Raw genomic sequence first — 22,709 nt, 5'->3', positions numbered from 1 at the left:
AGAGTTCTGACTGGCTTTGTGGGGAGCAGTTCCAGAGCATCGCCTGGGGACTTCATAGATTCTAGGACTGGAAGAGACTTTGAGAGGTCATCGAGTCCAGTCCCCTGCCCTCATGGCAGGACCAAATACTGTCTAGACCATCCCTGATAGACATTTATCTAATCTCTTAAATATCTCCAGAGATGGAGATTCCATGACCTCCCTAGGCAATTTATTCCAGTGTTTAACCACCCTGACAGTTAGGAACTTTTTCCTAATGTCCAACCTAAACCTCCCTTGCTGCAGTTTAAGCCCATTGCCTCTTGCTCTATCCTTAGAGGGGAAGGTGAACAAGTTTTCTCCCTCCTCCTTATGACTCCCTTTTAGATACCTGAAAACTGCTATCATGTCCCCTCTGTCTTCTCTTTTCCAAACTAAACAAACCCAGTTCTTTCAGCCTTCCTTCATAGGTCATGTTTTCTAGACCTTTAATCATTCTTGTTGCTCTTCTCTGGACCCTCTCCAATTTCTCCACATCTTTCTTGAAATGCGGTGCCCAGAACTGGACACAATACTCCAGCTGAGGCCTAACCAGCGCAGAGTAGAGCGGAAGAATGACTTCTCGTATCTTGCTCACAACACAGCTGTTAATGCATCCCATAATCATGTTTGCTTTTTTTGCAACAGCATCACACTGTTGACTCATATTTAGCTTGTGGTCCACTATAACCCTTAGATCCCTTTCTGCCGTACTCCTTCCTAGACAGTCTCTTCCCATTCTGTATGTGTGAAACTGATTGTTCCTTCCTAAGTGGAGCACTTTGCATTTGTCTTTGTTAAACTTCATCCTGTTTACCTCAGACCATTTCTCCAATTTGTCCAGATCATTTTGAATTATGACCCTGTCCTCCAAAGCAGTTGCAATCCCTCCCAGTTTGGTATCATCTGCAAACTTAATAAGCGTCCTTTCTATGTCAACATCTAAGTCGTTGATGAAGATATTGAACAGAGCCGGTCCCAAAACAGACCCCTGCGGAACCCCACGTGTTCTACCTTTCCAGCAGGATTGGGAACCATTAATAACGACTCTCTGAGTACAGTTATCCAGCCAGTTATGCACCCACCTTATAGTAGCCCCATCTAAATTGTATTTGCCTAGTTTATCAATAAGAATATCATGCGAGACCGTATCAAATGCCTTACTAAAGTCTAGGTATACCACATCCACCGCTTCTCCCTTATCCACAAGACTCGTTATCCTATCAAAGAAAGCTATCAGATTGGTTTGACATGATTTGTTCTTTACAAATCCATGCTGCTATTCCCTGTCACCTTACCACCTTCCAAGTGTTTGCAGATGATTTCCTTAATTATTTGCTCCTTTATCTTCCCTGACACAGAAGTTAAACTAACTGGTCTGTAGTTTCCTGGGTTGTTTTTATTTCCCTTTTTATAGATGGGCACTATATTTGCCCTTTTCCAGTCTTCTGGAATCTAAGTCAGATGACAGATGCTATTCTGGACTCAAGACTATAAAAGCCCTACTCTGCTGTTTGCTTATCAGTCCGGGATTCCCTCCCCCTCCTGTGTGTTGGGATCAGGGTTGGCTTTCACCTGCAGGTGGAGGCTGTGTACGCATTAGGATTTTTTTGCTAGACTTTCCACTGCTGTCATGGATGTGGTGTCAGTGTTTGGAGAGTTAGTGTAAGCAGGGCTCCAGGTGTCTGCTGATGTTTTAAGCACCATGTTCCTTAACCCAACTGAGGGCAGGTGTTTGCAGCATGAGCACCCAAAAGTATGCACCAGGGGCATGGGGTAGGAAGAAAGCTAATGTTGGGCCAATTTTTAAAAAGGGTGACCAGGGTGATAGGCCTGTCAGCCTGACATTGATCCTGTGCAAGATAATGGAGCGGCTAATGTGGACTTGATTAATAATGACCTAAAGAAGTGTAATGTAATTAATACAAATCAACATGGGCTTTTATAGATACCCGACTTACTTGATATCTTGTTTTGATGAGATAAGATTGTTATTGTACTGTACTTAGACTTCTCTAAGGTGTTTGACTTGGTACCTCTCAACGTTCCGATGACAAAACCCTGAATGATATAAAATTCACAAGGCACATATTAAACAGATTAATGGCTGGCCAACTGAATGTAATTGTAAAGAGGGAATCGCCATCAAGCAGGTTGTCTCTAGTGGGGTCCTCAAGGGAAAGGGTTTTTAGCCCCATGCTATTTAACATTTTTTTTATCAATGACCTGGAAGAATTTGCAGAAGACCCAAAAATTGGTCGAGCAGTAAATCATGAAGAGGACAGGTCACTGACACAGAGCAATCTGAGTCACTTGATAAGCTGTATGCAAGCACGCGATAAGTGATTTAATAGGTTAAATGTAAATGTCTGCATCTAGGAACAAAGACGGCAGGCCATGCTTACAGGATGGGGAATTCTATCCTGAGAAGCAGGGACTCTGAAAAGGATCTGGGGGTCATGGTGGACAATCAGCTGAACATGAGTCTCAGTGTGACACTGTGGCTAAAAAGGCTAACATGAGACTGGCCATGCTGAGTCAGCCCAGTGGTTCATCTAACCCAATATCCTGTCCTCTGACAGTGGTTGGGGTCTCTGTGCACTAATGTAGCAATGTTACCCAAGTATCTTCTCCGTCCTTGAGGCCGCGGTGTCTCGCCTGCACTATTTGTTATGGTTGTTCCCTGCAGTAGCAGCTGTCACAGTAAGGGGGAGTCTGCTCTTGTCCAGGCTAATGCTGTCTGCCTGCCCTGCAGTAACCGTTCTCACGGTCTGTCCCAGATCAGGTTTGTAGGTCTGCATGACTCTCCCCGCTCCTGGGGTTGACAGTCAGGGTGGTGCTCCCGCAATCTGAACCATGATGTAGCATGTGCCGTGGTTTGTGACTCTCCCCGAGATGGTGCTGCTGAGCGATGGGGGAGCTCCCTTTCCTGCTTCACCCCTGTTGAGCCAGGGACCAAACTAGTCCCAGACCAGTGTAAATGTTTGTGGTCACTAGAGCTCTGGTGCTTCCTGCTCAGTTAGCAGCTTTCTCTCCACCTGGAAGTCTGTCCTCCCTTCCACAGGGGCTCGTTCCTTTCTTCTCTTGCCCGAGCTCCACTGGCACCATTAGGAAGAGTTTAGGTAGGACCAATCCAGGCACTGCTGGGAAATGCAGGGTTCCCCCTGTCAGGGACTGATGGGGTGGCTGCATCCACGTGAGTCTGAAGAGGCAAGTCTGGGAATCCAGGGGGTCAGAAGGAAGAACTGGGGTTCCTGGGGACTTCGTTTTCCGCCCTGGCTTGGCCCCTGTGTAGGTAGCAGCTGTCACGGTAAGGGGAGTCTGCGAGAGTTCCCCACCCCACCTTGGGAGGCTGTTAGCTGCTGGGTAGCCAGCATTAGTGTGGGGCAGGGAGCTGTAGGGCGTCTGCTGCATCCTGGAGTGTCTGCACTGAGGCCACCTGTTGCCCTTCCCTAATCCTGGTGCTCTGTGGCTCCCTGTAATGCCGGGGCTGGAGGCTGGCTGTTCCTTGCAGGGTCCCCGGGACTGAGGCTCCATTGGGGCTGTCTGGGGGAGCAGGCGCAGGGTTGCGTGGCTAATGCTGAGGCTGCCACTCAGATGGCTGCTCAGCATGTCAGTGCGCCCAGCATGTGCCTGTGGTGGTCCCCTCTGGGTTACGTCCGGGAAAGATCATCCAGCAGCCACAGTGCTCTCAGTGTGGCACAGCCTGGCTGGGCCTGCAGGCAGCGCGCAGCTGATCTCCCTTTGACCTTGCTGGTTGGGTGGGTTCTCTAGCCTGGCACTTGTCCTCTGCAGCTCACTTCCGTCCCTGGAGCCTGGGATGGACTCAGCCACCTAACTACTTCTGTTATCAGCTGGCCTTCAGTCCCCTCCCTGCTCCCAAGGACGTTTCTGCAAGGGCTTATCTCCGCCACTCCTATCTGAAACCAGATTGGCTCCCTGTGTCTGTGGCAGTGGCATGGCCCTGCCTCCCAGAGTAGTCCTGTAAGGGAACACTGCTTCCCGAAAGCCCTGGCATGTCCCTGCTGCTGCTTGCTTACAACCTCTCCTGTTACAGGCCAGGATGGTGCAGCAGGCCCCAGCTGGAGAGAGGGCGGGGCACAGGGCTCTTGAGCAGGGACTTCTCCTTAGTAGCCAGCAGGGATTTTGGGGATCCCCTCACTGAGTCTAACAAAGTCCATATACTTCAGACATAGCCCATCCGGGGTGAAACTGCCCTAGATGGAAATAGGGTCTGTCTGGCAGCACTGAGGAGTGAGACCCAGAGCCCTCTCCAGCTGCCATCTCAACCAAAGGCCCTTAGGAATGTGCCCTTAAAGGCCCCATAGGGAGCGAATTTTGGAGCCAAGGCCCTTTGCTGGGGCTGCCCTGCCACTTCCAGGAGCATTTTGGCTGGTTACAGCTGAAGCCAGACGGGGGACGGAGCCAGGACAGAGAGGGGGGCTGTAGTGGGGGCAGCAAGGCTGGGGGCCTCCATCAGAGACACCTCTCGGGAGGTGGGGACTGTCCACTGCCCTTCCCACTGCGCCGGGCGCTGCAGGGAATGGGGGTGGGGTGCACCAGTATGGGGTGGAGAAAATAGGGGCATGATGTCTGGGTCTCTGAGAATCTGGGGGCTGCATGTGGTTCATGGGCACCAAGTGGCTGCAGGGGTGCGGAGAAGCTGGAGACAGGGATGGAGGTGCTGATGAGTGCATATGGATGGAGATTGGGGAGTTGGGTGTATGGCAGTGGTTTTCAAACTTTTTTTTTCTGGTGACTCAGTTGAAGAAAATTGTTGATGCCTCCAACCCAACAGAGCTGGTGATGAGGGGTTTCAGGTGTGGGAGGAGCGCAAGGCTGGGGCAGAGGGTTGTGGTGTGGGGGTGAGGGCTGCAGGGTCGGGCTGAGACTGAGGGGTTCAGGGTGTGGGAGGGGGTCAGGGCTCTGGGCTGGGGGTGGAGACTCTGCAGTGGGGCCTGGGATGAGGAGTTTGGGGTGCAGGAGGGGGTCAGGGCTCTGGGGTGGGGCCAGGGATGAGGGGTTTCGGGTGCAGGAAGAGGCTCTGGATTTGGGGGCAGCTCAGGGCTGGGGCAGGGGATTGGGGTGTGGGCTAACCTCTGGGGGTTCCCGGTCAGTGGCGCAGCAGGGGTGCTAGGGCAGGCTTCCTGCCTGTCCTGGCACCGCAGACCGCGCTGTACCTGGAAGCAGCCAGCAGCAGGTCCAGCTCTTAGGGGAGACACACAATCAGCTCTGCATGGCTCTTGCTCACAGGCACCCCCTCCCACACATCTCCTCCCATTGGCCAGTTCCCAGCCAATGGGAGTGCAGAGCTGGTGCTTGGGGTGGGGGCAGCGTGCAGAGCCCCATGGCCCCCATGCCTAGGAGCCAGACCTGCTGCTGGCCGGTTCTGGGGCACAGCGCAGTGTCAGAACAGGTAGGGACTAGCCTGCTTTACCCGGGCAGCACCGCCGATGGAACTGTTAAGGGCCTGGTTGGCGGTGCTGACCAGAGCCACCGCGACCCAGTGCCTGACATTCCTCAGTACTGGGCCACAACTCGCGGTTTGAAAAGCACCGGTGTCTGGGAATCGGGTTGGTGCAGGGGTGGGGGGTCTACTCTTTGAGGCAGAGTGTGGATGCATACGGGAGCCTTTTGGGGACTGTGAACAAGGGGATGTTCTTGTGTGTGAACTGCCACTGGGGGCACCAGGGAGGCTGCTGATGCAGATGGTGAATGGGGGCTGCCAGGGCAGCACATGATTGGCAAAGTGATTCCTTCAAATCTGTTTCTTCAGTCATTTGTGGTGATGTTGGGGTGAGGTGAGCATGGGAGGGTTCACTGTGCCTCTGACTTTGCAGGGCTGGTTGTGAGGACCCTCTCCCTTGGGGTCCTAGTGCAGGCAGTGTCTAGGCACAGGACGCTGTCCTGGTGCAAAAATTCCTGCAGCCCTGCTTTGTGCAAGGGATGGGCGCATACTTGGGAGCAGATGTTCGCCTGGGCTGGTGGTTCGGCCATGATGAAAGCATTGTCCTCGGTTTGTGCCCAGTGGTCACTTGGGTTGGTCTGTTGGGCATGGAGGTGAATTTGTTTAGCTGCAATGTTGCCTCTGTAGAGAATAATAAAAGAACCTTTCGCCCCAGAGAGGAGGGGACTCCTTTATGTGACAGCGTGGTGCTTTAAAACAGGGAGAACTTGTCATGAAATTCCCTGTTCTGTTCACTCCCTCTGGGGCGCCTGGCATTGGCCCCTGTCGGCAGACAGGATACTGGGCTAGATGGACCCTAGTCTGACCCAGTCTGGCCATTCTTATGTTACATAAGAACGGCCGTAGCGGGTCAGACCAAAGGTCCATCTAGCCCAGTATCTGTCTACCGACAGTGGCCAATGCCAGGCGCCCCAGAGGGAGTGAACCTAACAGGCAATGATCAAGTGATCTCTCTCCTGCCATCCATCTCCACCCTCTGACAAACAGAGGCTAGGGACACCATTCTTACCCATCCTGGCTAATAGCCATTTATGGACTTAGCCACCATGAATTTATGCAGTTCTCTTTTAAACGCTGTTATAGTCCTAGCCTTCACAACCTCCTCAGGTAAGGAGTTCCACAAGTTGACTGTGCGCTGCGTGAAGAACTTCCTTTTATTTGTTTTAAACCTGCTGCCCATTAATTTCATTTGGTGACCCCTAGTTCTTGTATTATGGGAATAAGTAAATAACTTTTCCTTATCCACTTTCTCAACATCACTCATGATTTTATATACCTCTATCATGTCCCCCCTTAGTCTCCTCTTTTCCAAGCTGAAGAGTCCTAGCCGCTTTAATCTTTCCTCGTATGGGACCCTCTCCAAACCCCTAATCATTTTAGTTGCCCTTTTCTGAACCTTTTCTAGTGCTAGAATATCTTTTTTGAGGTGGGGAGACCACATCTGAGCATTGGGTGGAACAGGTCCCATTTGCTGAGCGATTCCGAGGTAGCTTCACAAAGCACAGACTCTCGCTGAACTGGAGGAAATGACTTCCTGTGGGATGGGGTGGGAGAACTGGCCTTAGGGTCTGAAGGGGGAATTTATACCCCCGCCCCCTTGTGGAGTGTAAGCTCTGGGTGCTGGCAAGGAGCCCGTTGCTAGGGGGTGGGAATGAGGTTGGCACACTGGGTGGGTGGGTGTGGAGAGCTGCAGGGCAGCTTGCCCTTTGCTGGTACCTCAGTCACCTGGGAGTGGGATACAGCAGTGTGCAATGGGGTTAGCCTGGGAGGCTGCCTGGCTCCTTCCTAGGAATGTGAGATCTGTTCTTGTTCTCCCCGCTTAGCAGGGTGTCTGCCTCCTGACCGCTGCCGCCCCTCCCTGTCTTTGGCAGCGGGGTGATAAAGCAGCACAGACTAGCCAAACCCATTCCATGCTTCAGGGGCTGGCCTCCGAGCCCTCTGCTGGGCTCACTAGGAATCGGGGCCCTTCTCGCCTTGTCTGCAGTCTTGCTGTGCTGCTCTTGGGATGGGCAGCTGATAGACCCTGTCTCTCTGTGCTAGGCAGTACCAGCTTTGCAGCAGCTGTGGCACTGGGAGTCGCTCTGGAGCCGAAGGTGGGACAATGAAGCTGTTAGAGAACTCAAGTTTTGAAGCAATAAACTCTCAGCTGACAGTGGAGACGGGAGATGCTCACATCATTGGCAGGTGAGTGTTATCAAAGCTTCCTGCTGTGCTTCCCCAGGGACTTGAGCCACCTCTTTTTGTGCCCTTCCTGTGGCGCAGAAAGTCCCCCCCCCTCCCCCGGGGGCCAAACAAGCTTGATAGCTCTGGCAGTGAGATCTATTCAGCTGAGGAGCAGCTGGGAGGGAGCCCCCCAGTGTCACCAAGGCACTAGGCACTGTACTGACATGGGTGAGTGGGAGAGCATCGAATGGGTGCTGTCCAAGCAATCGCTGCTGGTGGGGGTAGGGGCGGAACAGACGGTGTAGACCTGACAGCTCTTTGCCTCTGCCCAGCGGTCTGGGAAGCTCCAACCTGCCATGGGCTTTGGGGTCTCGGGGCACACACAGCTCAGCTGCCTGCTCCCAGGCTCTCCACAGTCACCCTAGGCAGTGTCACCTCCGCTCCCAGTGACAGTCCCACCTACCAGAATTGCTTCTGATCTGAGTGGGTGGGAGGGGAAGGGAGTCAGTCACCCCACCTTACACGCATGCTGCAGAGCAGGGCCCGGTGCCTCTAGGCTGAGCCTTCCATCTCTGTCTAGGGCAGGGGTCAGCAGCCTTTCAGAAGTGCTGAGCCAAGTCTTCCTTTATTCACTCTCAGTTAAGGTCTGGCGTGCCGATAATACCTTATAACGTGTTTAGAAGGTCTCTCTCTATAATCTACAACTAAACTATTGTTGTATGTGAAGTAAATAAGGTTTTTAAAATGTTTAAGAAGCTTCGTTTAAAATTAAATTAAAATGCAGAGTGCCCTGGTCCGGTGGCAGTGTGAGTGCCACTGACCATCAGCTCGTGTGCCGCAGGTTGCCTACCCCTGCTCTAGGGATCCCAGATGTGGGAACAAAAGGCTACCGCTGTGCTCCCCTGTCCTTAGTGCCCCTGCCTGCCAACGTGTTGCTGTTTGGACCTGGGAGGTCCTGCTCCTGTTGGAGGAAAGCTAGGAAGGAGGCCGGGCACATCCCACGCTTGCTCTCCAGGCATGTTTACAGGAGTCGTAAACAGCAGTGATGTGAGACTCTTGGCTGGGCCTCTCACCACTTAGCCTGGGAGAGTGGCTGGAAGGTGCTCCAAGGCCACCCAGCTGAGGACTCGCTGGCCATTGGGTCAGCAGAGGCCAGCCTGAGCACCTGTGTTCTAGCCCCAGGGTGTCTCCTTTTGGAGCCCCATCTAGCTGTGGGAGTGGGGAAGACAGAGCAGAGGTGCCAGTCCACCTCCTCTCCAAGCTTATGAGCAGCGACCTGGGTGCTAGACACTTGGGTGGAGGTTTCTGCAGCACATATGCAAGCTGTGGGGTTGCAGTGTAGGGGTGGGCGTAGGTCAGTGCCCGTGGGTTCCCAGGCTCTGGTTCTTGTGCTCTCACTGGCCCTGTACACTTCCTCCCTTTGCGTTGCTCCGCCCACTGGAGAGATTCACTTACCCCCAGTCTGGTGTGTCTGTGTTGTGAAGAGACGTCTGCTCTCCAGGCAGGATGTTCTGAGCCGCGAGAATCCATTCTCGGGCGGCTGCACAAGTGTGACCAGGCTGAGACAGTAGCTGGACCAGCTTGTGCTCATCACCCCCCCCCCTCCCCCCCCAGCTGTGGAGCATGAGCTGTGCAAGGCCTGTGCTAGGACAGTGATGATGTGGAACAGGAGGAGGTGGTGGCAGTTCTTTGGGCCCAGCAGAGGCTCATCCTTACAGCAGCCTAGGGCATCTAAGCTGGTAGGAATCTCAGTTGTAGACCGCTAGGACAGAGCAGCCAGACCACAGCTCTGTATGGGCTTCTCCCTGGTCAGTGCTGCGGGCCCGAGGGGTCAGCTTGGGGGCAGGAGAGTGCCCCTCACCCACAGCTAGTGGGTGTCTGACAGTGACGTGCCCCTTTGTTTAGCAGGCTAGCGTTGCTTCCCCATTGATTGCTCAGTGGTTCGAGCAAAGAGCTAGGAGTCAGGACTCCTGAGTTCCATTGCCAGTCCTGACCTTGGTTCTCTCTGTGGGCTTGGTGATTCCCTTTCTGTCTGGACCGAGGAGGACTCCAGCCAGTCTCGCAGGGGGTGAGCTGAGATCATTTGGGGAGTTTCCTGAATCGGCGTTCCAGGTTTTGGGCTTTATTTGAAACCCGTAGTTGGCCAGGAACGTGATGTTTGGGAGTCGAGCTCTGACTGACTGTGGGGCTGGCTGGCGTTGCCTGGCAGGCTAGGTTTGCTCAGAATCTCCATCACACAGTCTGTTTCTGATTGTGGCCGGGCTGCTCACACATGAGGCCCCAGCCCAGGCTCAGGCTGTGTCTGTATTGGAGCACGCACCAATGAAATGAAACTGCACCTTGCAGAACCCGAACACGTGCTTAGGGCATTTTAAATGGCATTGAAACCCGGTTAGCTTGACCTGGTCAGTTCCTGCTTTCGCTGGCTGAGAGAAACAAGGCTGAAGTGAATCCATTTCCCAGCTCACCCAGGCATGGTGCGTGTGCGTGTTTTCCACATGCTCTCTTGGCGTTGAGCTTTTCGAGCACTTCACAAAGAGCTGGCATTCTTGGCTGACAGCAGCCAGAGAAGGGCTGAGTGGTCGAGAGGGTGCTGCAGACATTCCCCAGAACGTGCCCCAATCCCCACTTCTTTTTCAGTGTGACCCTGGGGCCAGCAGCACTTGTGTATCCTGTAGTGTAGGCTGCTGCTGTCCTTTGGGAAGTGTGATTGCATTCTTCTGTTCAAGCCGATTGTGAGGGCCATGGGAGCTGGACAGAACTATGTCTGTCTTCTCTGCCTCTGTCCATGCTGCTGGTGGAGCACATGCTGCAGAGTTGGGACGGAGAAAGCCCTGCCCTGGGCTGGGTCGCCTGCCCTTCCCAAAAGGCTTAGTCCGTGTGGATTTGGTTTAACTGAGAGCGCAGTCTAAGAGTCGGGGTTTGCAAACCATCTCGCATCCTGCTGCAAGCCCCAGTAGCACACTTCCTGCTCGCGCTCACCTCCTGGGCAGCGTCTCGGAGCCCTGGCAGGCCTGGCTGTAACTGACTGGAGGCTGCAGTTACCCTGCTCTAGTGACGCTGTCAGTGTGGGCAGCTCATTCACAGGGGAGCCGGGGGGACATCTGCCCAGGATTTCTAGGGGGGCCTATAGAAATGTGTCCATGAACAGATGACTGTGGATGAGTCTGCCTAACTACCCTTCCCCCACCCCACTTGAGCCCAGACACCACATCCAGGAAGTGGCAAGAAACAGAAGTGAGACTGCCTAGCCTGTTGTCACACACAATAGAAAGGCAAACAGGAAGGAGTGGCGTGTGGGAGCCAGGAACATGTGAGGTGTGACTGATCTCAGTGTTGGGGCCCTGGCAGCGGCATGTCTCTGAGGCCATGTCTACACAGCGGCAGCTGCTACAACGGCACAGTCAGGGCACTGCAGCTGTGCCCGCCATGCCCTGGCATGAACACTTCCCTAGAGGTAATCCCCCTCTGACAGGTGGTAGCTAGGTCGATGGGAGAGTTCTTCCAGGTCCTGACCAGACGTTAGCCCGACCTAACTACAGCATGCCAGGCACAAAAGCTTCGCAGCCTGGAGCAGTGTTGCTAAGATCTAATTTTATTGGCGTAGGCCTGGCCTGAGACTGATTTCTGAACTGACCATAGCCTGTTAATTCCTCTCTTGAGTGGGGGTGGGGCGCAGGAGGAAGAATGGGCTCCAAATCGATTCCCCTCTTCCGTGTGGCACCACAAAGCAGCTCCCCCTGCCCCAGGGGGCTTGGCAGCCTCCTGAGCCCATCAGAGGTCTCTTTCTCTTTGCCCTGGGGCAGTTGGCTGCCTCCATAGTGCTCCAGCCTCAGCTGGGCCAGGGAGCAAGACCAAATGCCCATGCTGCTGCCAGGCCAGCCCCCTCCTCCGTCTCCCTGGGTTGTCTCGGTGCTCCTCCCCCATTGCACTCCTGCCTCCCCCAAGCATCCCCTTCTGCTGGGAAGACGTGGGTGGGCTCAGCAGAGCCCAGGTCCATGCGCAGGGAGCTGTGCGATGCCTCCTTGCCACTCCTATCTACCTTGAAAGGTCATCCAGTCCAGCCCCCTGCCTTCACTAGCAGGACCAAGTACTGTCCCTGACTGTGTGGTGGTTTCTCCCTCCATCCCTCCCTAAATGGCCCCCTCAAGGATTGAACTCACAACCCTGGGTTTAGCAGACCAATGCTCAAACCACTGAGCTAGCCCTCCCCCTCACCTGAGCTGAACCTGGGGAATAGGACCCACAAGCTCTCCCAGGAGGGGGTTCCAGCCAAGAGTGGAGGGGCCCTGCCCGGCGCGTCTGCTCTGTTGCACCTGGAACCGATAGGTCAGTGGCAATGGCTGGTCAGTCATCATGCCCCTGAAGCAGAGGTAACACTGGCTAGTTGCCAGTGCAGAGGGACTGAGCCTGTTGGAGGAGGTGTGTGCGGGGTGGCTCAGTCCTGGGTGCAGCGTGGCCATCAAATCATTTCCAGCACTGGCTGGGGAGCCCTTTTCTGACAATGTTACTGGCAGCAGGCAAACTCCCTGGTGTGGGCAGAACCCTACTTTGATCCGGATGCTGCAGTGATCAGCTGGGTTTCCTGCCCCTCGTTCTGTACCCTTGGCAAGGCAGGCCAGGGGGCGGGGCGGAGGGCGCGCCGGGGCACACAGGAGCTCCTTAGAACAGCTCGTGGGCATGTTCCTGGTCAGAGTTTGTGGAGAATATTTGCTGGATCCTGTTCAACCCACCACTCCTCCCTCCCCCATGCATGCTCCAGCCCTGGCAGCCAGTTCTGCAGGGTGCTGTGGGGTTCACATTTATCTCTCTCTGAAACCGCAGTCCCTGTAGCTCTGGGCAGAGCCAGGACAGCTGCCTTGGGGGATTTCCAACCCCCTGTGTCTGTACTGGACATGTCTCTGCTCCTGTTGGCCTGTCCTTTCCAAGCACTCAGTGCCGGTGTTGTGAGGGGTGATCTCTGTCTGCGCTGGGGCTGGGCACCCAGCGTTGCTCCTCCGCTTCTCGCTTATCCTGCTTGTTCTGAGGAGCAGGCGTGGGCCCAGGGGCCTGTTGCACTGCTCCCCGGCGGGCGTCACACTCGGGGCTGTCTCTCTGCAGGATCGAGAGTTACTCATGTAAGATGGCTGGCGATGACAAGCACATGTTCAAGCAGTTCTGCCAGGAGGGCCAGCCACACGTTCTTGAAGCCCTGTCACCCCCTCAGACTACGGGGATCAGCCCCAGCAGGTATGTCAGCCCTCCACTCTGGGCCGGGCATGGGGTGGCACAGGACTTCTGCATGCTTCAATGGGGCCCTGCACAAGAGGTGGCAATGGGCTGGGGCAAGAGCCCGCTGAGGGAGGGGTGGTGGCCCCAGGATGCCCCATGCATTGCAGCTGGCCTCACCCCAATGTGGACAGGCAGCCTGGGGTTAGAGCTCTCTGTTCCCGAGCCTCAGGGGCTGAGATGCAGCAGTGCATGCTGGGACTGGTGATCTCCCAGGCCAGCCCTCTGTGCAGGTGAAGGGCTCTGTCATGTCAAGCTGCGCCCTCTAGCTGCCCCTGGATTAAGGTGGGTGTGCGTGTGCATTCCCTCCTGTACTGTGTGTGCATTTGGTTAGGGCCGTCTCCCTGCCAGTGTGCCATCCTGGGGCCTGTTCACTGGGTTCTGGCAATATCTCTGGGGCTGAGGCTGGTTTCCGTAGGATTCCTGTCCCAGGGTGTGGGGTGGGGCTGCCGGGGGCCTCCCTCGGGTGTGTTGCCCCTGGGCAGCGGTAGCAGCTGCCTGCCTAGCTGTCTTGTGTGTGCAGGCTCAGTAAAAGTCAGAGTGGAGACGAGGAGGGGCCCCTGAGTGACAAGTGCAGCCGCAAGACCCTCTTCTACCTGATCGCTACCCTCAACGAGTCCTTCCGGCCCGACTACGACTTCAGTGCTGCCAAGAGCCACGAGTTCAGCAGGGAGCCAAGCCTCAACTGGGTACGGGATGGGCTCCCTCCAACTCTGCACGGGAGCCAGCAGCCCCTGCTGGCTGGGGTCCGAGTGCTCCTTTCCGTGAAGCTTGGCAGGGCCCTTCTGAGAGCAGCCGAGACGGGGCTCCCTCCAGCTCGCTGTGGTGAAGGACCCCAGGGATCCAGCCAGCGGGGTTTAGCTCTCTGAGGCCCACCCGCTCCGAGAGGGGCTGCAGCCAGACCCTTCCCTGTGAGATGCTCTGCTACCTCCAGACCCACCCCCCAGTGAGACACCCTCCCCTTCTGCCCTCAGCCCCTGGAGCGAAGTTCTCCCCCGTCCCACACAGGGTGTCAGGATCTGTCTTGCTGCCCGTCACCACAGAATCTGAGCACTTCCCATGTAAAATCAGCAACCCCTGCCAGGCTCCACGGCCTGCCAGGCCCTTCTCCTTTAGGGGACGCTGTGCCTGTGGGTGGGGTTTTGACTTCCCCAGGCTGTGCCGGCTGGGCTGGGTTGTTGCACAGTGGTGGAGTTGTGGTGCGGGGGAGGTCTGGTGGTGGTGTTAGTTGGGTAGAGGCAGGGGCTGGGTTTGAGCATTTTCCAGTGTTTTGAAAGCCACCCAGACTGTGGGTTTCCCTGCCCAGCTCTCCAGACACACACTGAGGAGAGGGCAGAGCTCCATCCTGACTGAGAGGAGGGTGCCCAGAGCCGTGCCTGCTGGCGGGAGGCCTCCTTCCTCAGCCTGGGGCAACGTCCTCTTCCCAGACAGCTTCAGGGGAGCCACGTGCAGCTGCAGCCATGTGAACTGGCGCCTGTGGGATCCTGTGGCAGGTCCAACCACCCCACCTCTGCTTCTATTGCCCCACAGTGCATTTCTCCTGCTTCTCCACACGTTTTCCCTGAATCTAACGCTGCGTGCCCATTGCTCTGCATCTGTTCCACACACACACTTGTGTTCTACATTAGACTCCTGTTTTTCCTCCTGTCACGGAGTGTGGGGGAGTCAGGGCCCTGCACCCTCACGTCCTGCAAATCACCGGGACTCTCAGCCAGCCAGTAACACAGAAGGTTAATTAGACGACAGGAACACAGTCCCAAGCAGGGCGTGTAGGTACAACCAGGACCCCTCAGCCAGGTCCCTCTGGGGGGCAGTGAGCCAGACAACCAAGTCTGCACCTCACTCCACATCCCCAGCGAGCCCCAAACTGACTCCCCCTCCAGCCCCCCCTCCTCTGGGCTTTGTCCCTTTCCCGGGCCAGGAGGTCACCTGAGCTCTTTGTTCTCCCCCACCTTTAGCATCCCCTTGCAGGGGGGAAGGGTCCGGCCATTAGTTGCCAGGAGACAGAGTGTCGGCCATTTATGTGCACTGGCGCTTTGCTCTGCAACAATCTCACCCCCTTATCCCACCACCTAGAGCCTTAAGAAATGCATAGGGGAAACTGAGGCACCCACACAGTATTCAGAGGAAACATTAAGAACAGCCCCACTTCATCACATCTCCCATCCCAAGAGTACCCTGGCAGCAGCTTCCCCTTCATGGGCAGGGCTGGGTGACTAATGAGGGTTTTGCCAAAGCTGTTAGCTTATCGCCTCCCGCGTGCGCCATGGGAAACGACGTCTCCTTCCCGCTCAGAGGAGTGAGCCCTTGGGCAGGGCCGGATTAACTCTCCTGTTGTCCCAGGGCTGTTAGAATTGTGTGGGGCCCCTGTATTCAAAGCTCTTTCCTGATTTAAAACAAAATTATGACAATTCTGGCATCGCGGCTATAATCGCTGCACTAAACTTGCCTTTTAATTCACATAAAGCCGTTCTGTGGTTACATTTCAGTCTTAAAACATGTAGAACATAGTTGTTAATTCAAAAGAGCCGAACAGAACAGCTGTTAAATTTGTTTCTTTCTGGGAGGGAGTTTGGGTGCAGGAGAGGGCTCCAGGCTGAGGCAGTGTTGGGGTGCAGAAGAGGGCGAGGGGAGGGGGGTTGGTGCAGCTGGGGATTCTGACCTGGGGCAGGGGGTTGGGGTGCAGGAAGGGGTGCGAGGTGCAGGCTCCGGCTGGGAGGCGTTTACCACAGGCGGCTCCTGGCCGGTGGTGCAGCAGGGCTCAGGCAGGCTATCTGCCTGCATGCCATGGCCCCGTGGTGCTGCTGGCACATCTCTGCACACCCCTGGGGGGAGGGGGACAGTGTAGTGTGCTGCCTGCAAGCACCACCCCCGCAGTTCCCATTGGCTGGTTCCCAGCTAATGGGAGCCACAGGGACAGTGCTGGGGGCAGGGGCAGCACCCAGAGCTGCAGAGATGCGCCAGCAGCCAGACACTTCTGGGAGCGGCCTGGGGCCATGGCATGCAGGCAGACAGCCTGCGTGAGCCCTGCTGCACTGCGGGACTTTTAGCGGCCCAGAGATCACGACTGACTGGCAGAGGCTCCAGGATCGACCAGTCGATTGGGGTTGGTGACCACTGAATTCTCTCTAACTATGGATTTATTTTTGCAGGGCCCCCCTTAGCCCGAGGCCCTGGGCTGCAGCCCCTAAAGCCCCTGCGTTAATCTGGCCCTGCCCTCGGGGCCGGCCAGTGTTCCAAACCCACCCTCCCGTCTGGCCTCCCCAGAGCAGAGGAGCTGGGCCCTGTCCCACAGGGAGGGGCTGCCTGCTTCGCTCTGGAAAGCTGCAGGGTCCTGACTCCCGTGTGTCTCGGTCTCCTCCAGGTGGTGAATGCTGTGAATTGTAGCTTGTTCTCAGCGGTCCGGGAGGACTTCAAAGCCCTGAAGCCTCACTTGTGGGATGCTGTGGATGAGGAGATCTGTCTCTCGGAGTGTGACATCTACAGGTCTGTTCTGCCTGCCCACTCAGCATAGGGCAGCCCCACGCCCCAGAGCAGCCCGCTCCGCATAGGAGCAGCCAGGCCATGCGCCGCTGGGGAGTACAGGGCAGGGGCTCTTCCTCAAGGCTGGGCCCATGGAGAGTGGCCAGTCGTGGATGTGGGGGACTTCCTGCCAATGCTGGCCTGGCCTGCCTCTAGGGGTCCCTTTGCCAAGGCAGATAAAAGGGACGATCCCATGCCTTCCCCTTACCCCCCGGGCACACCATGAGCTTGCTGCTGAGGTAGCTGACTCTGCCTGGGGCTGCTGGCCCGGTGGGCTAACAGTCTGCCTCAGTGTCTCCCTGCACAACATTGATCCTGGCGTCTGCCTGCCTTGCGGGTTGTGCTGGGGAGGTGTCTGGGTCTTTACCATTTGTGCTGTGCTCTGCCCACCAGGTGCCAAGGGTCGGTTCTGCCTGGACTGAGTGAGAGTCTGGGTGCTGGGAGCCCTTCTTGCCCAGGCAGCTGTAGGCAGGGCGTTTCTCACCCCTCCCCTGTTGGTTTCGCAGCTACAACCCAGACCTGGACTCGGACCCGTTCGGCGAGGAGGGCAGCCTCTGGTCCTTCAACTACTTCTTCTACAATAAGAGGCTGAAGAGGATTGTCTTCTTCACCTGCCGCTCCATCAGGTCAGGCGTCAGGGCTGCGGGGAAGTGTGACCTGTCTGAAAGCAGTGCTTCCTGGGGGGGGGGAGCCCCCGGCCCCCAGCAGTGCCCTGAGCTAGAGCTGCCCTGTAAACTGCGCGGCCGTGCTGCCACGGGGAGAGAGAGCTGGGGGGAGCCCTCTCTCCCCACCGTAGCCCTAGGGCAGCCTGCACCCCAAACCTCTCATCCCCAGCCCCACCCCAGAGTCCGCACCGCCAGATGGAGCCCTCGCACCCCAACCCGCTGCCCCAGCCCTGAGCGCTCTCCCATGCTCTGAACTCCTCAGCCCCCCCCCATGTGAATTTTGTTATGAGCACCAATATGAGGTGATGTCACACAGGGTCGTGTCACACACTACCTCCATATAGGTGCACATGACACAATTCATTCCGCACATGGGTGGGAAAACGTAGAGGGAATGCTGCACCCCGCTCCCCTCCCCAGCCAGCGAGAGGGGAGCACGGCTCTCCCAGAGCAGCCAGGCCCCTTCGATCTGCCTGCAGCATACAGCTTCGCTTCCAAACTGACGTACAGTGGATGGGAGCCACAGGTGCCAGTTCACATGGCTGCAGCTGCACGTGGCTCCCCTGAAGCTGTCTGGGAAGAGGGCATTGCCCCAGGGGAGCCGTCCGCCTGGCAGCCTGACCCTCCCTTTGCTAAATGGCATGAGCGCTTGGCCTCCCACAGGGAGGGTCCCTGCAGCCAGCCCTTCCTCCCTCCACTCGCTGGGGGGTTGAGTTGGCCGGATTGGGAGCCCTTGCTCAGCGCAGGCAGGATTCTGAACAGGAGGCCAGTGCCTTAGACTGGTGCCGATGGGGCTGTGCCTTAGCTGTGGGGAGCTGGCTGGTGCTCACTGCTGCCCTTTGTCTCTCCAGTGGGTCCACGTACCCTCGCTCGGAGTCAGGGAATGAGCTGGACATGGATCTCGGTGAAGAAGACCAGGAGGGGAGCATGGATGCCTATGACAAGGAAAGCAGCAATATCGAGGAGGACAGGTGTGTGAGCTCGGCTGGCAGGGATGTGCCGCGTGGGGTGGGATCCTGGCTGGTGACTGCACACAGAGTCATGGGTAATGAGAGCAGAGCTTCTAGCCCTGGTGGGCATTGGGAGCACAGGGCCTGGCCCTGTTGAATTGAAACTTGTGAAGGTGTCACCCCTTCTGAGAGGGACTTGAGACTGCCTGGCCTTGGCCAGTCTCTGCGGAGCCCCAGCTGGCGTGCGCCAGGGGCGGGGTGCCCGGCTCAGCTGCAGCCAGCTGTGCTCTCCCAAAGCATGCTGGGCAGACTCTGGGCAGAGCTGTGACAGCTGTGCTTGTTTGCAGGGTGCAGGTTATCTGCATGTGAGTGTCCAGATGAGCTCCAAGAAGTACTCAGCCCTGCTGAGCCAGTCTCCAGTCCATCAGCATCGAGGATGGGCCAGCCCTGGCTGTTATGTGAACTACCCCTTGCACAGAGCCTGCAGCACTGCTCTGCTCTTTGGCGCCGGGGGCTCCGGAGTGCCCCAGCACCTGCCCCACAGCCCTGCATGTGGAAAGCCGCTGGTGCCTCTGGGCTGCAGATGTCCTCCAGCTGCAGGTGCTGCCCAAAAGCCCGTTGCCTCCAGACACGTGCTGCGTGATTGGTCAGCAGAGGCCACGCTCTCACTGCCGGCCTGGGCTCCGGCTCGCCAGACGCTTGTGCAGGGCCTTTGAGATGCTTCAATGCACTTTAGGAATTGATCTGCTGGCTGCACTGATGTCCTGTCCTGTTGGCTCTGAAGCAGGGCAGGCTGCTCCTCGGGCACTTCCCTTTACCAATGGCGACCCAGCAAACTCCGTCCGGCCATAGCAGCAGCAGGGCGCAGGGCAGGGCATCCTCACCTCCTGGATCTCCTCGTTCAGAACTGTTGATGACCCGCCCCTCCCCCCACGTCACTGGCCTGCTCCCTGTTTTGGGGGCGTTGCTTGGCTCCTGCTCACCTCACAGACTCAGTTTGCTCTTTTCCAAGGCTGTAGCAGGCGCCTTGCAGCCCCATGCTGAGTGCTGCTCCCCTGTGCAAACGAACTGGCTGGGAGCTGGAGCTGAGGCCAGCGGGGCTGGTTGGTTGGTTTGTTTTTAAACCACAGATGACTTTTGGCATCAGCCTGGCAAGAATGCGCATGGGGTGGGTGGCGATGGCTGCTGGGAGCCTGCTCCACTCTCCAGGAGGGCTGCAGAGCCTCTTTCCCTAGGCTCGTCTTGGGAGCTCAGCCCTGTTGACTCTGACTCATGCTCCGGTTTAACTGCATCCTCCCCTCTGTCTCCCTTGGCCAGTTCCCTAGCACTGGCCCTCCTAGTGCAGGCTGCTGGGCCTGGTGCCAGGCTCCCCCCTGCCCCCAGGGATGAGTACACGCTGTCCCCGGGCCAAAGCAGGACGGGGGTGCAGAGCAGCCGGCTCTTCATGGGCACTGGAGCACATGGGAGGGCTGTGGGGAGGACCTGGCACTAGCATGGGGTCTGCAGAGGGCAGCAGCACCAGGCCCAGGTCCCTGCAGCTCCTCCTCTGGCCTCCTCTCCCCCCCCCCCCCCCGGGATGTTGCACCAGGATAGCTGCAAACCCCTAGTGGAGATGTGCTGGCAGAGGGTCTGGGCCCAACTTCTCTGCTGCGGAGGCACGGTGGGGAGGGGCCAGCCCAGCGCAGTCAGGGCCCCTAGATCTCAGCCAGCCGGGGAGGGCTCCAGGAGCTTTCCCGTGGAGCTGTGCCCTGCCAGCCTCAGACCTGCAGAGGGAGCTGTAGCGGCCCCTGGTTCTGCTGCTGGCCCATGCACCAGCCTCATCCACCGGAGCTCGCTCGTCACCCAGCCCTCTTCACTGCCGGAATCTGCCCCAGGAACGGCGTTGGGGTGAGCCATAGCTTTCCCTACAGCTAGAGAACCCTGCCTGCCCAGCCAAGGGGCTGCCAGCTGCCCCCAGAGCCTCCCCTTCACCCATCCTCCGTGGGCATTTCTCAACGGTCAGCTCAGCACATCTGCCCAGATCAGTGCTTTAAGGGCCAGCAGGTCCCCCTACATCACTGCTGGCAAGAGCTGTCTTGGCAGGATCCATCTGCCTCCTTGAGCCGGCAGGGTGTGCCTGGGGGCCTTGCTGGCCAGTGGAGGATGGGGGGAGGGGAACCTTATGTCAAAGCGTCCCGTTTTACCCACCTGTAGCCTAAGGAGGCCGTTCTCCCTAGCGCTGGGAGCCATGGCTGTAACCATGTGCATTGACCATCCCTGCTAGGGCGCCACAGCCTCAGCTCGGCTCTGGCTCGAGCTCGCACCATTTGGGGGCTCGTGGAAGAGCCGGGCTTGCCTCTGAGCCGTGCCATGGCTGGCCATCAGGGTGAAGGGCAGTTCAGACTCCTGCCATATGCTCAGCATGGCCTGCATGGGTGTCTCTGCAGGGGTGCCCGGGCAGAGGGCTGGTGAGCACAGCAAGCTCCACAGCGTCACTCAGTCTGGGCAAATATGACCCGTAGCCATGGCTGAGAGGGGGCCCTGGCCAGGAACCATGGGACCAGATCCCAGCCTGGCTACCGAGAACCTGGCATTCCCGCGCCTGCCTTCGCCCCTCTGTTCACTGGCCCAAGTGGTGCATAGCTGGCCTCTTGGCAGGGCGCCCCTGCTCCAAGGGGAGGGCGCAGCTGCTGTCCCCCTGCGCTGCTTCAAGAGCTTGTGCCTCTAGTGTCCTGCACACGGGGGAAGGGAGCTGGGGCCAGTTTCATGTTCAAGTCCCTGTGAGGTTTGACTTTACTGCATAGCAATGTATCGTTACACCAATAAAGTTTATCTGTGACTGACACCCTGTCCATGGCGCTGGGCGAGGGAGCTTCTGCAAGGGCGGGGCAGGCACTGCTGGCTTCACTGGCAGCAGGGGCGGTACCAGAACAGTGCTGGCCGTTAAAATCAGCCTTCCTGCTGTTCAGCGGGTTCCCAGCTCTTCCTCCATGGCCGTCTCTCCACAGCCACGAGTATCCCTTCTGCGCTCGCTAACCCCACCCCGCCCTGCACAGCCCCTGCCCCAGCCTGCACTCAGGAGCCTTCTGAGAGTCAGCCTGAATGTTCAATTGCACCATGTCCTCCCCTTCGCCTGCGTCCTGCCTCACCTCTGCAGATGCTCCCCCGGGGCTGCTTTCCCCGTTCTAGCTGGGAGCCCCAGGGCCCCGTTGCCAGGAGCTGTACAACCGGCCCAGAGCTTGCAGTTTGTGTGTAAAACAAGCTGCCCGCAGGAGCTGGCCAGGCACTCACTGAGCCAAGCAGTGGGTTCACACACACACACACCCCAGCCCAACCCTTGTCAGGGTTTGTCGGCATGGTGCCAGGAGGGCTGTGGAGGGGGACAGGTAGGTTTGTGGCTGTTACCAGAAGCTCCTCCCAAGCCTGGGGGGCAGCAGTGGAGAGCACAAATGGGGCATGTTTGCAAATGTTAATCTTCCCCCTTCCCATCTGGCTGGCTGCTTCTCTGGTTCCCTCCCTAGTTGCCATGTGCGGATGGAAGGAGGATTGGGGGGAGGGGGGGGTTGGGAAGTGCAGGGGTCAGGGGGTGACCAGTTGTGGGCCGTTGGGGGACAGGTCTAGGCAGTGGTCTCAAGGCACAAGCAGCTCTGCAAGTGCAGCCAGCCCCATGCCACCGTTCTGTTCCAGGTGGATACGATCCAGCCCCCCTGGTCCCAGCACAGGCTCTAAGCCCATAGGCAGCTGGTGTCTGCCCAGGATGGGACTCCCTGGTGTGCGTGTCAGGGGCTTGAGCCCCAGCCAGGGGAGCTGGTGCAGAATGTGGCGTGCTCTCTGTCGGCTCCAGGCTGGTCGTGGAAGCGGTGATGGGAGCAGCGCAGTGGGCAGGGTCTCGGAGCTGGGTCTGACGCTTTCCTTGCTGGCTGGGAGGAGGGAGGAGACTCTGCTTCTTCAAGTGGGGATCTGGTGTGGGGTGTCTCCCTGGGGTGCTGGAGGCGTGGGAGTGGCTGTGCAGGCCAGGCCCTGGCACGTCCTCAATTCTGCGGCCAGGAGGAATGGTTGTGATCATTGCTGTGTGTCCAGCTGCTGCCCTGCAGAGCCCTCAGACAGCCCATAACTGCTGGGTCTGTGAGAGCCGGGGCCTAGCTCCCCCCGGCACTGCCTATCTCCCCTGCCCCAGAGCAGCCAATGTCTCAGCAGCGAGGGGCTGAAAGGCGCTGGGCCCAGGGCTGGATTCCTGTTCGAATGGCAGCCAGGGACTGGGACTGGTAGGAGGTCAGGGCTCCACAGCAGGTCTCCACTGATGCCAGTGAGGGGCCTTCCCAAAGAGCAGAGTCCCAGGCCCATTGGGGGGCGGGGGGCGCATGAGGATCAGGGCTTGGCTGCCGGCTCCGCAGGCCTGGCGGGGGGCTCTGTGAGGGTGGGTCCTCTGCCATGGGCTGAGGTGGGAGAAGCACCCTGTGTCCCACGCCTTAGGGAGTGGGCAAGGTGGGGGGGGGGCAGCGCCAGCTACTCCAGGCTCCCCCTCCCCAGAGCAAGTCCTTCCTCCCGAGGAGGGGGACCCATAGCTGCCCTGGTGCCAGCACAGCAGGCCAGGGGAGGAGGGGGCCTGCGAGTGGGGTGCCCTCAGCGAGTGGGGGAGGGTCCCCCTGCAGGGGGGAGCCAAAGGGACTTCCCCCA

The 22,709-nt window shown here is 57.8% G+C and overlaps 1 protein-coding gene across 1 annotated transcript in view; it reads left to right on the top strand.

The window, feature by feature from the left end:
• Positions 1 to 20,875, top strand: part of MAF1 (MAF1 homolog, negative regulator of RNA polymerase III) — a 30,366-nt gene extending 9,491 nt beyond the window's left edge. Inside the window, exons 2-8 of the mRNA XM_039525465.1 lie at positions 7,526 to 7,669; positions 12,749 to 12,877; positions 13,440 to 13,605; positions 16,281 to 16,402; positions 16,945 to 17,064; positions 17,955 to 18,074; positions 18,401 to 20,875. Coding sequence (XP_039381399.1) covers positions 7,587 to 7,669; positions 12,749 to 12,877; positions 13,440 to 13,605; positions 16,281 to 16,402; positions 16,945 to 17,064; positions 17,955 to 18,074; positions 18,401 to 18,422 — 762 coding nt within the window. The 5' untranslated portion in view covers positions 7,526 to 7,586 and the 3' untranslated portion in view covers positions 18,423 to 20,875. The remainder of the gene's footprint in view (positions 1 to 7,525; positions 7,670 to 12,748; positions 12,878 to 13,439; positions 13,606 to 16,280; positions 16,403 to 16,944; positions 17,065 to 17,954; positions 18,075 to 18,400) is intronic.
• The last annotated feature ends 1,834 nt before the right edge of the window (positions 20,876 to 22,709 follow it).

Source organism: Mauremys reevesii, linkage group 2, assembly GCF_016161935.1.
Source record: "Mauremys reevesii isolate NIE-2019 linkage group 2, ASM1616193v1, whole genome shotgun sequence".
Taxonomy (NCBI): Eukaryota; Metazoa; Chordata; order Testudines; family Geoemydidae; genus Mauremys; species Mauremys reevesii.
The sequence above is the reverse complement of the archived record's forward strand: the minus strand, read 5'-3'. Positions and strand labels throughout refer to the sequence as shown.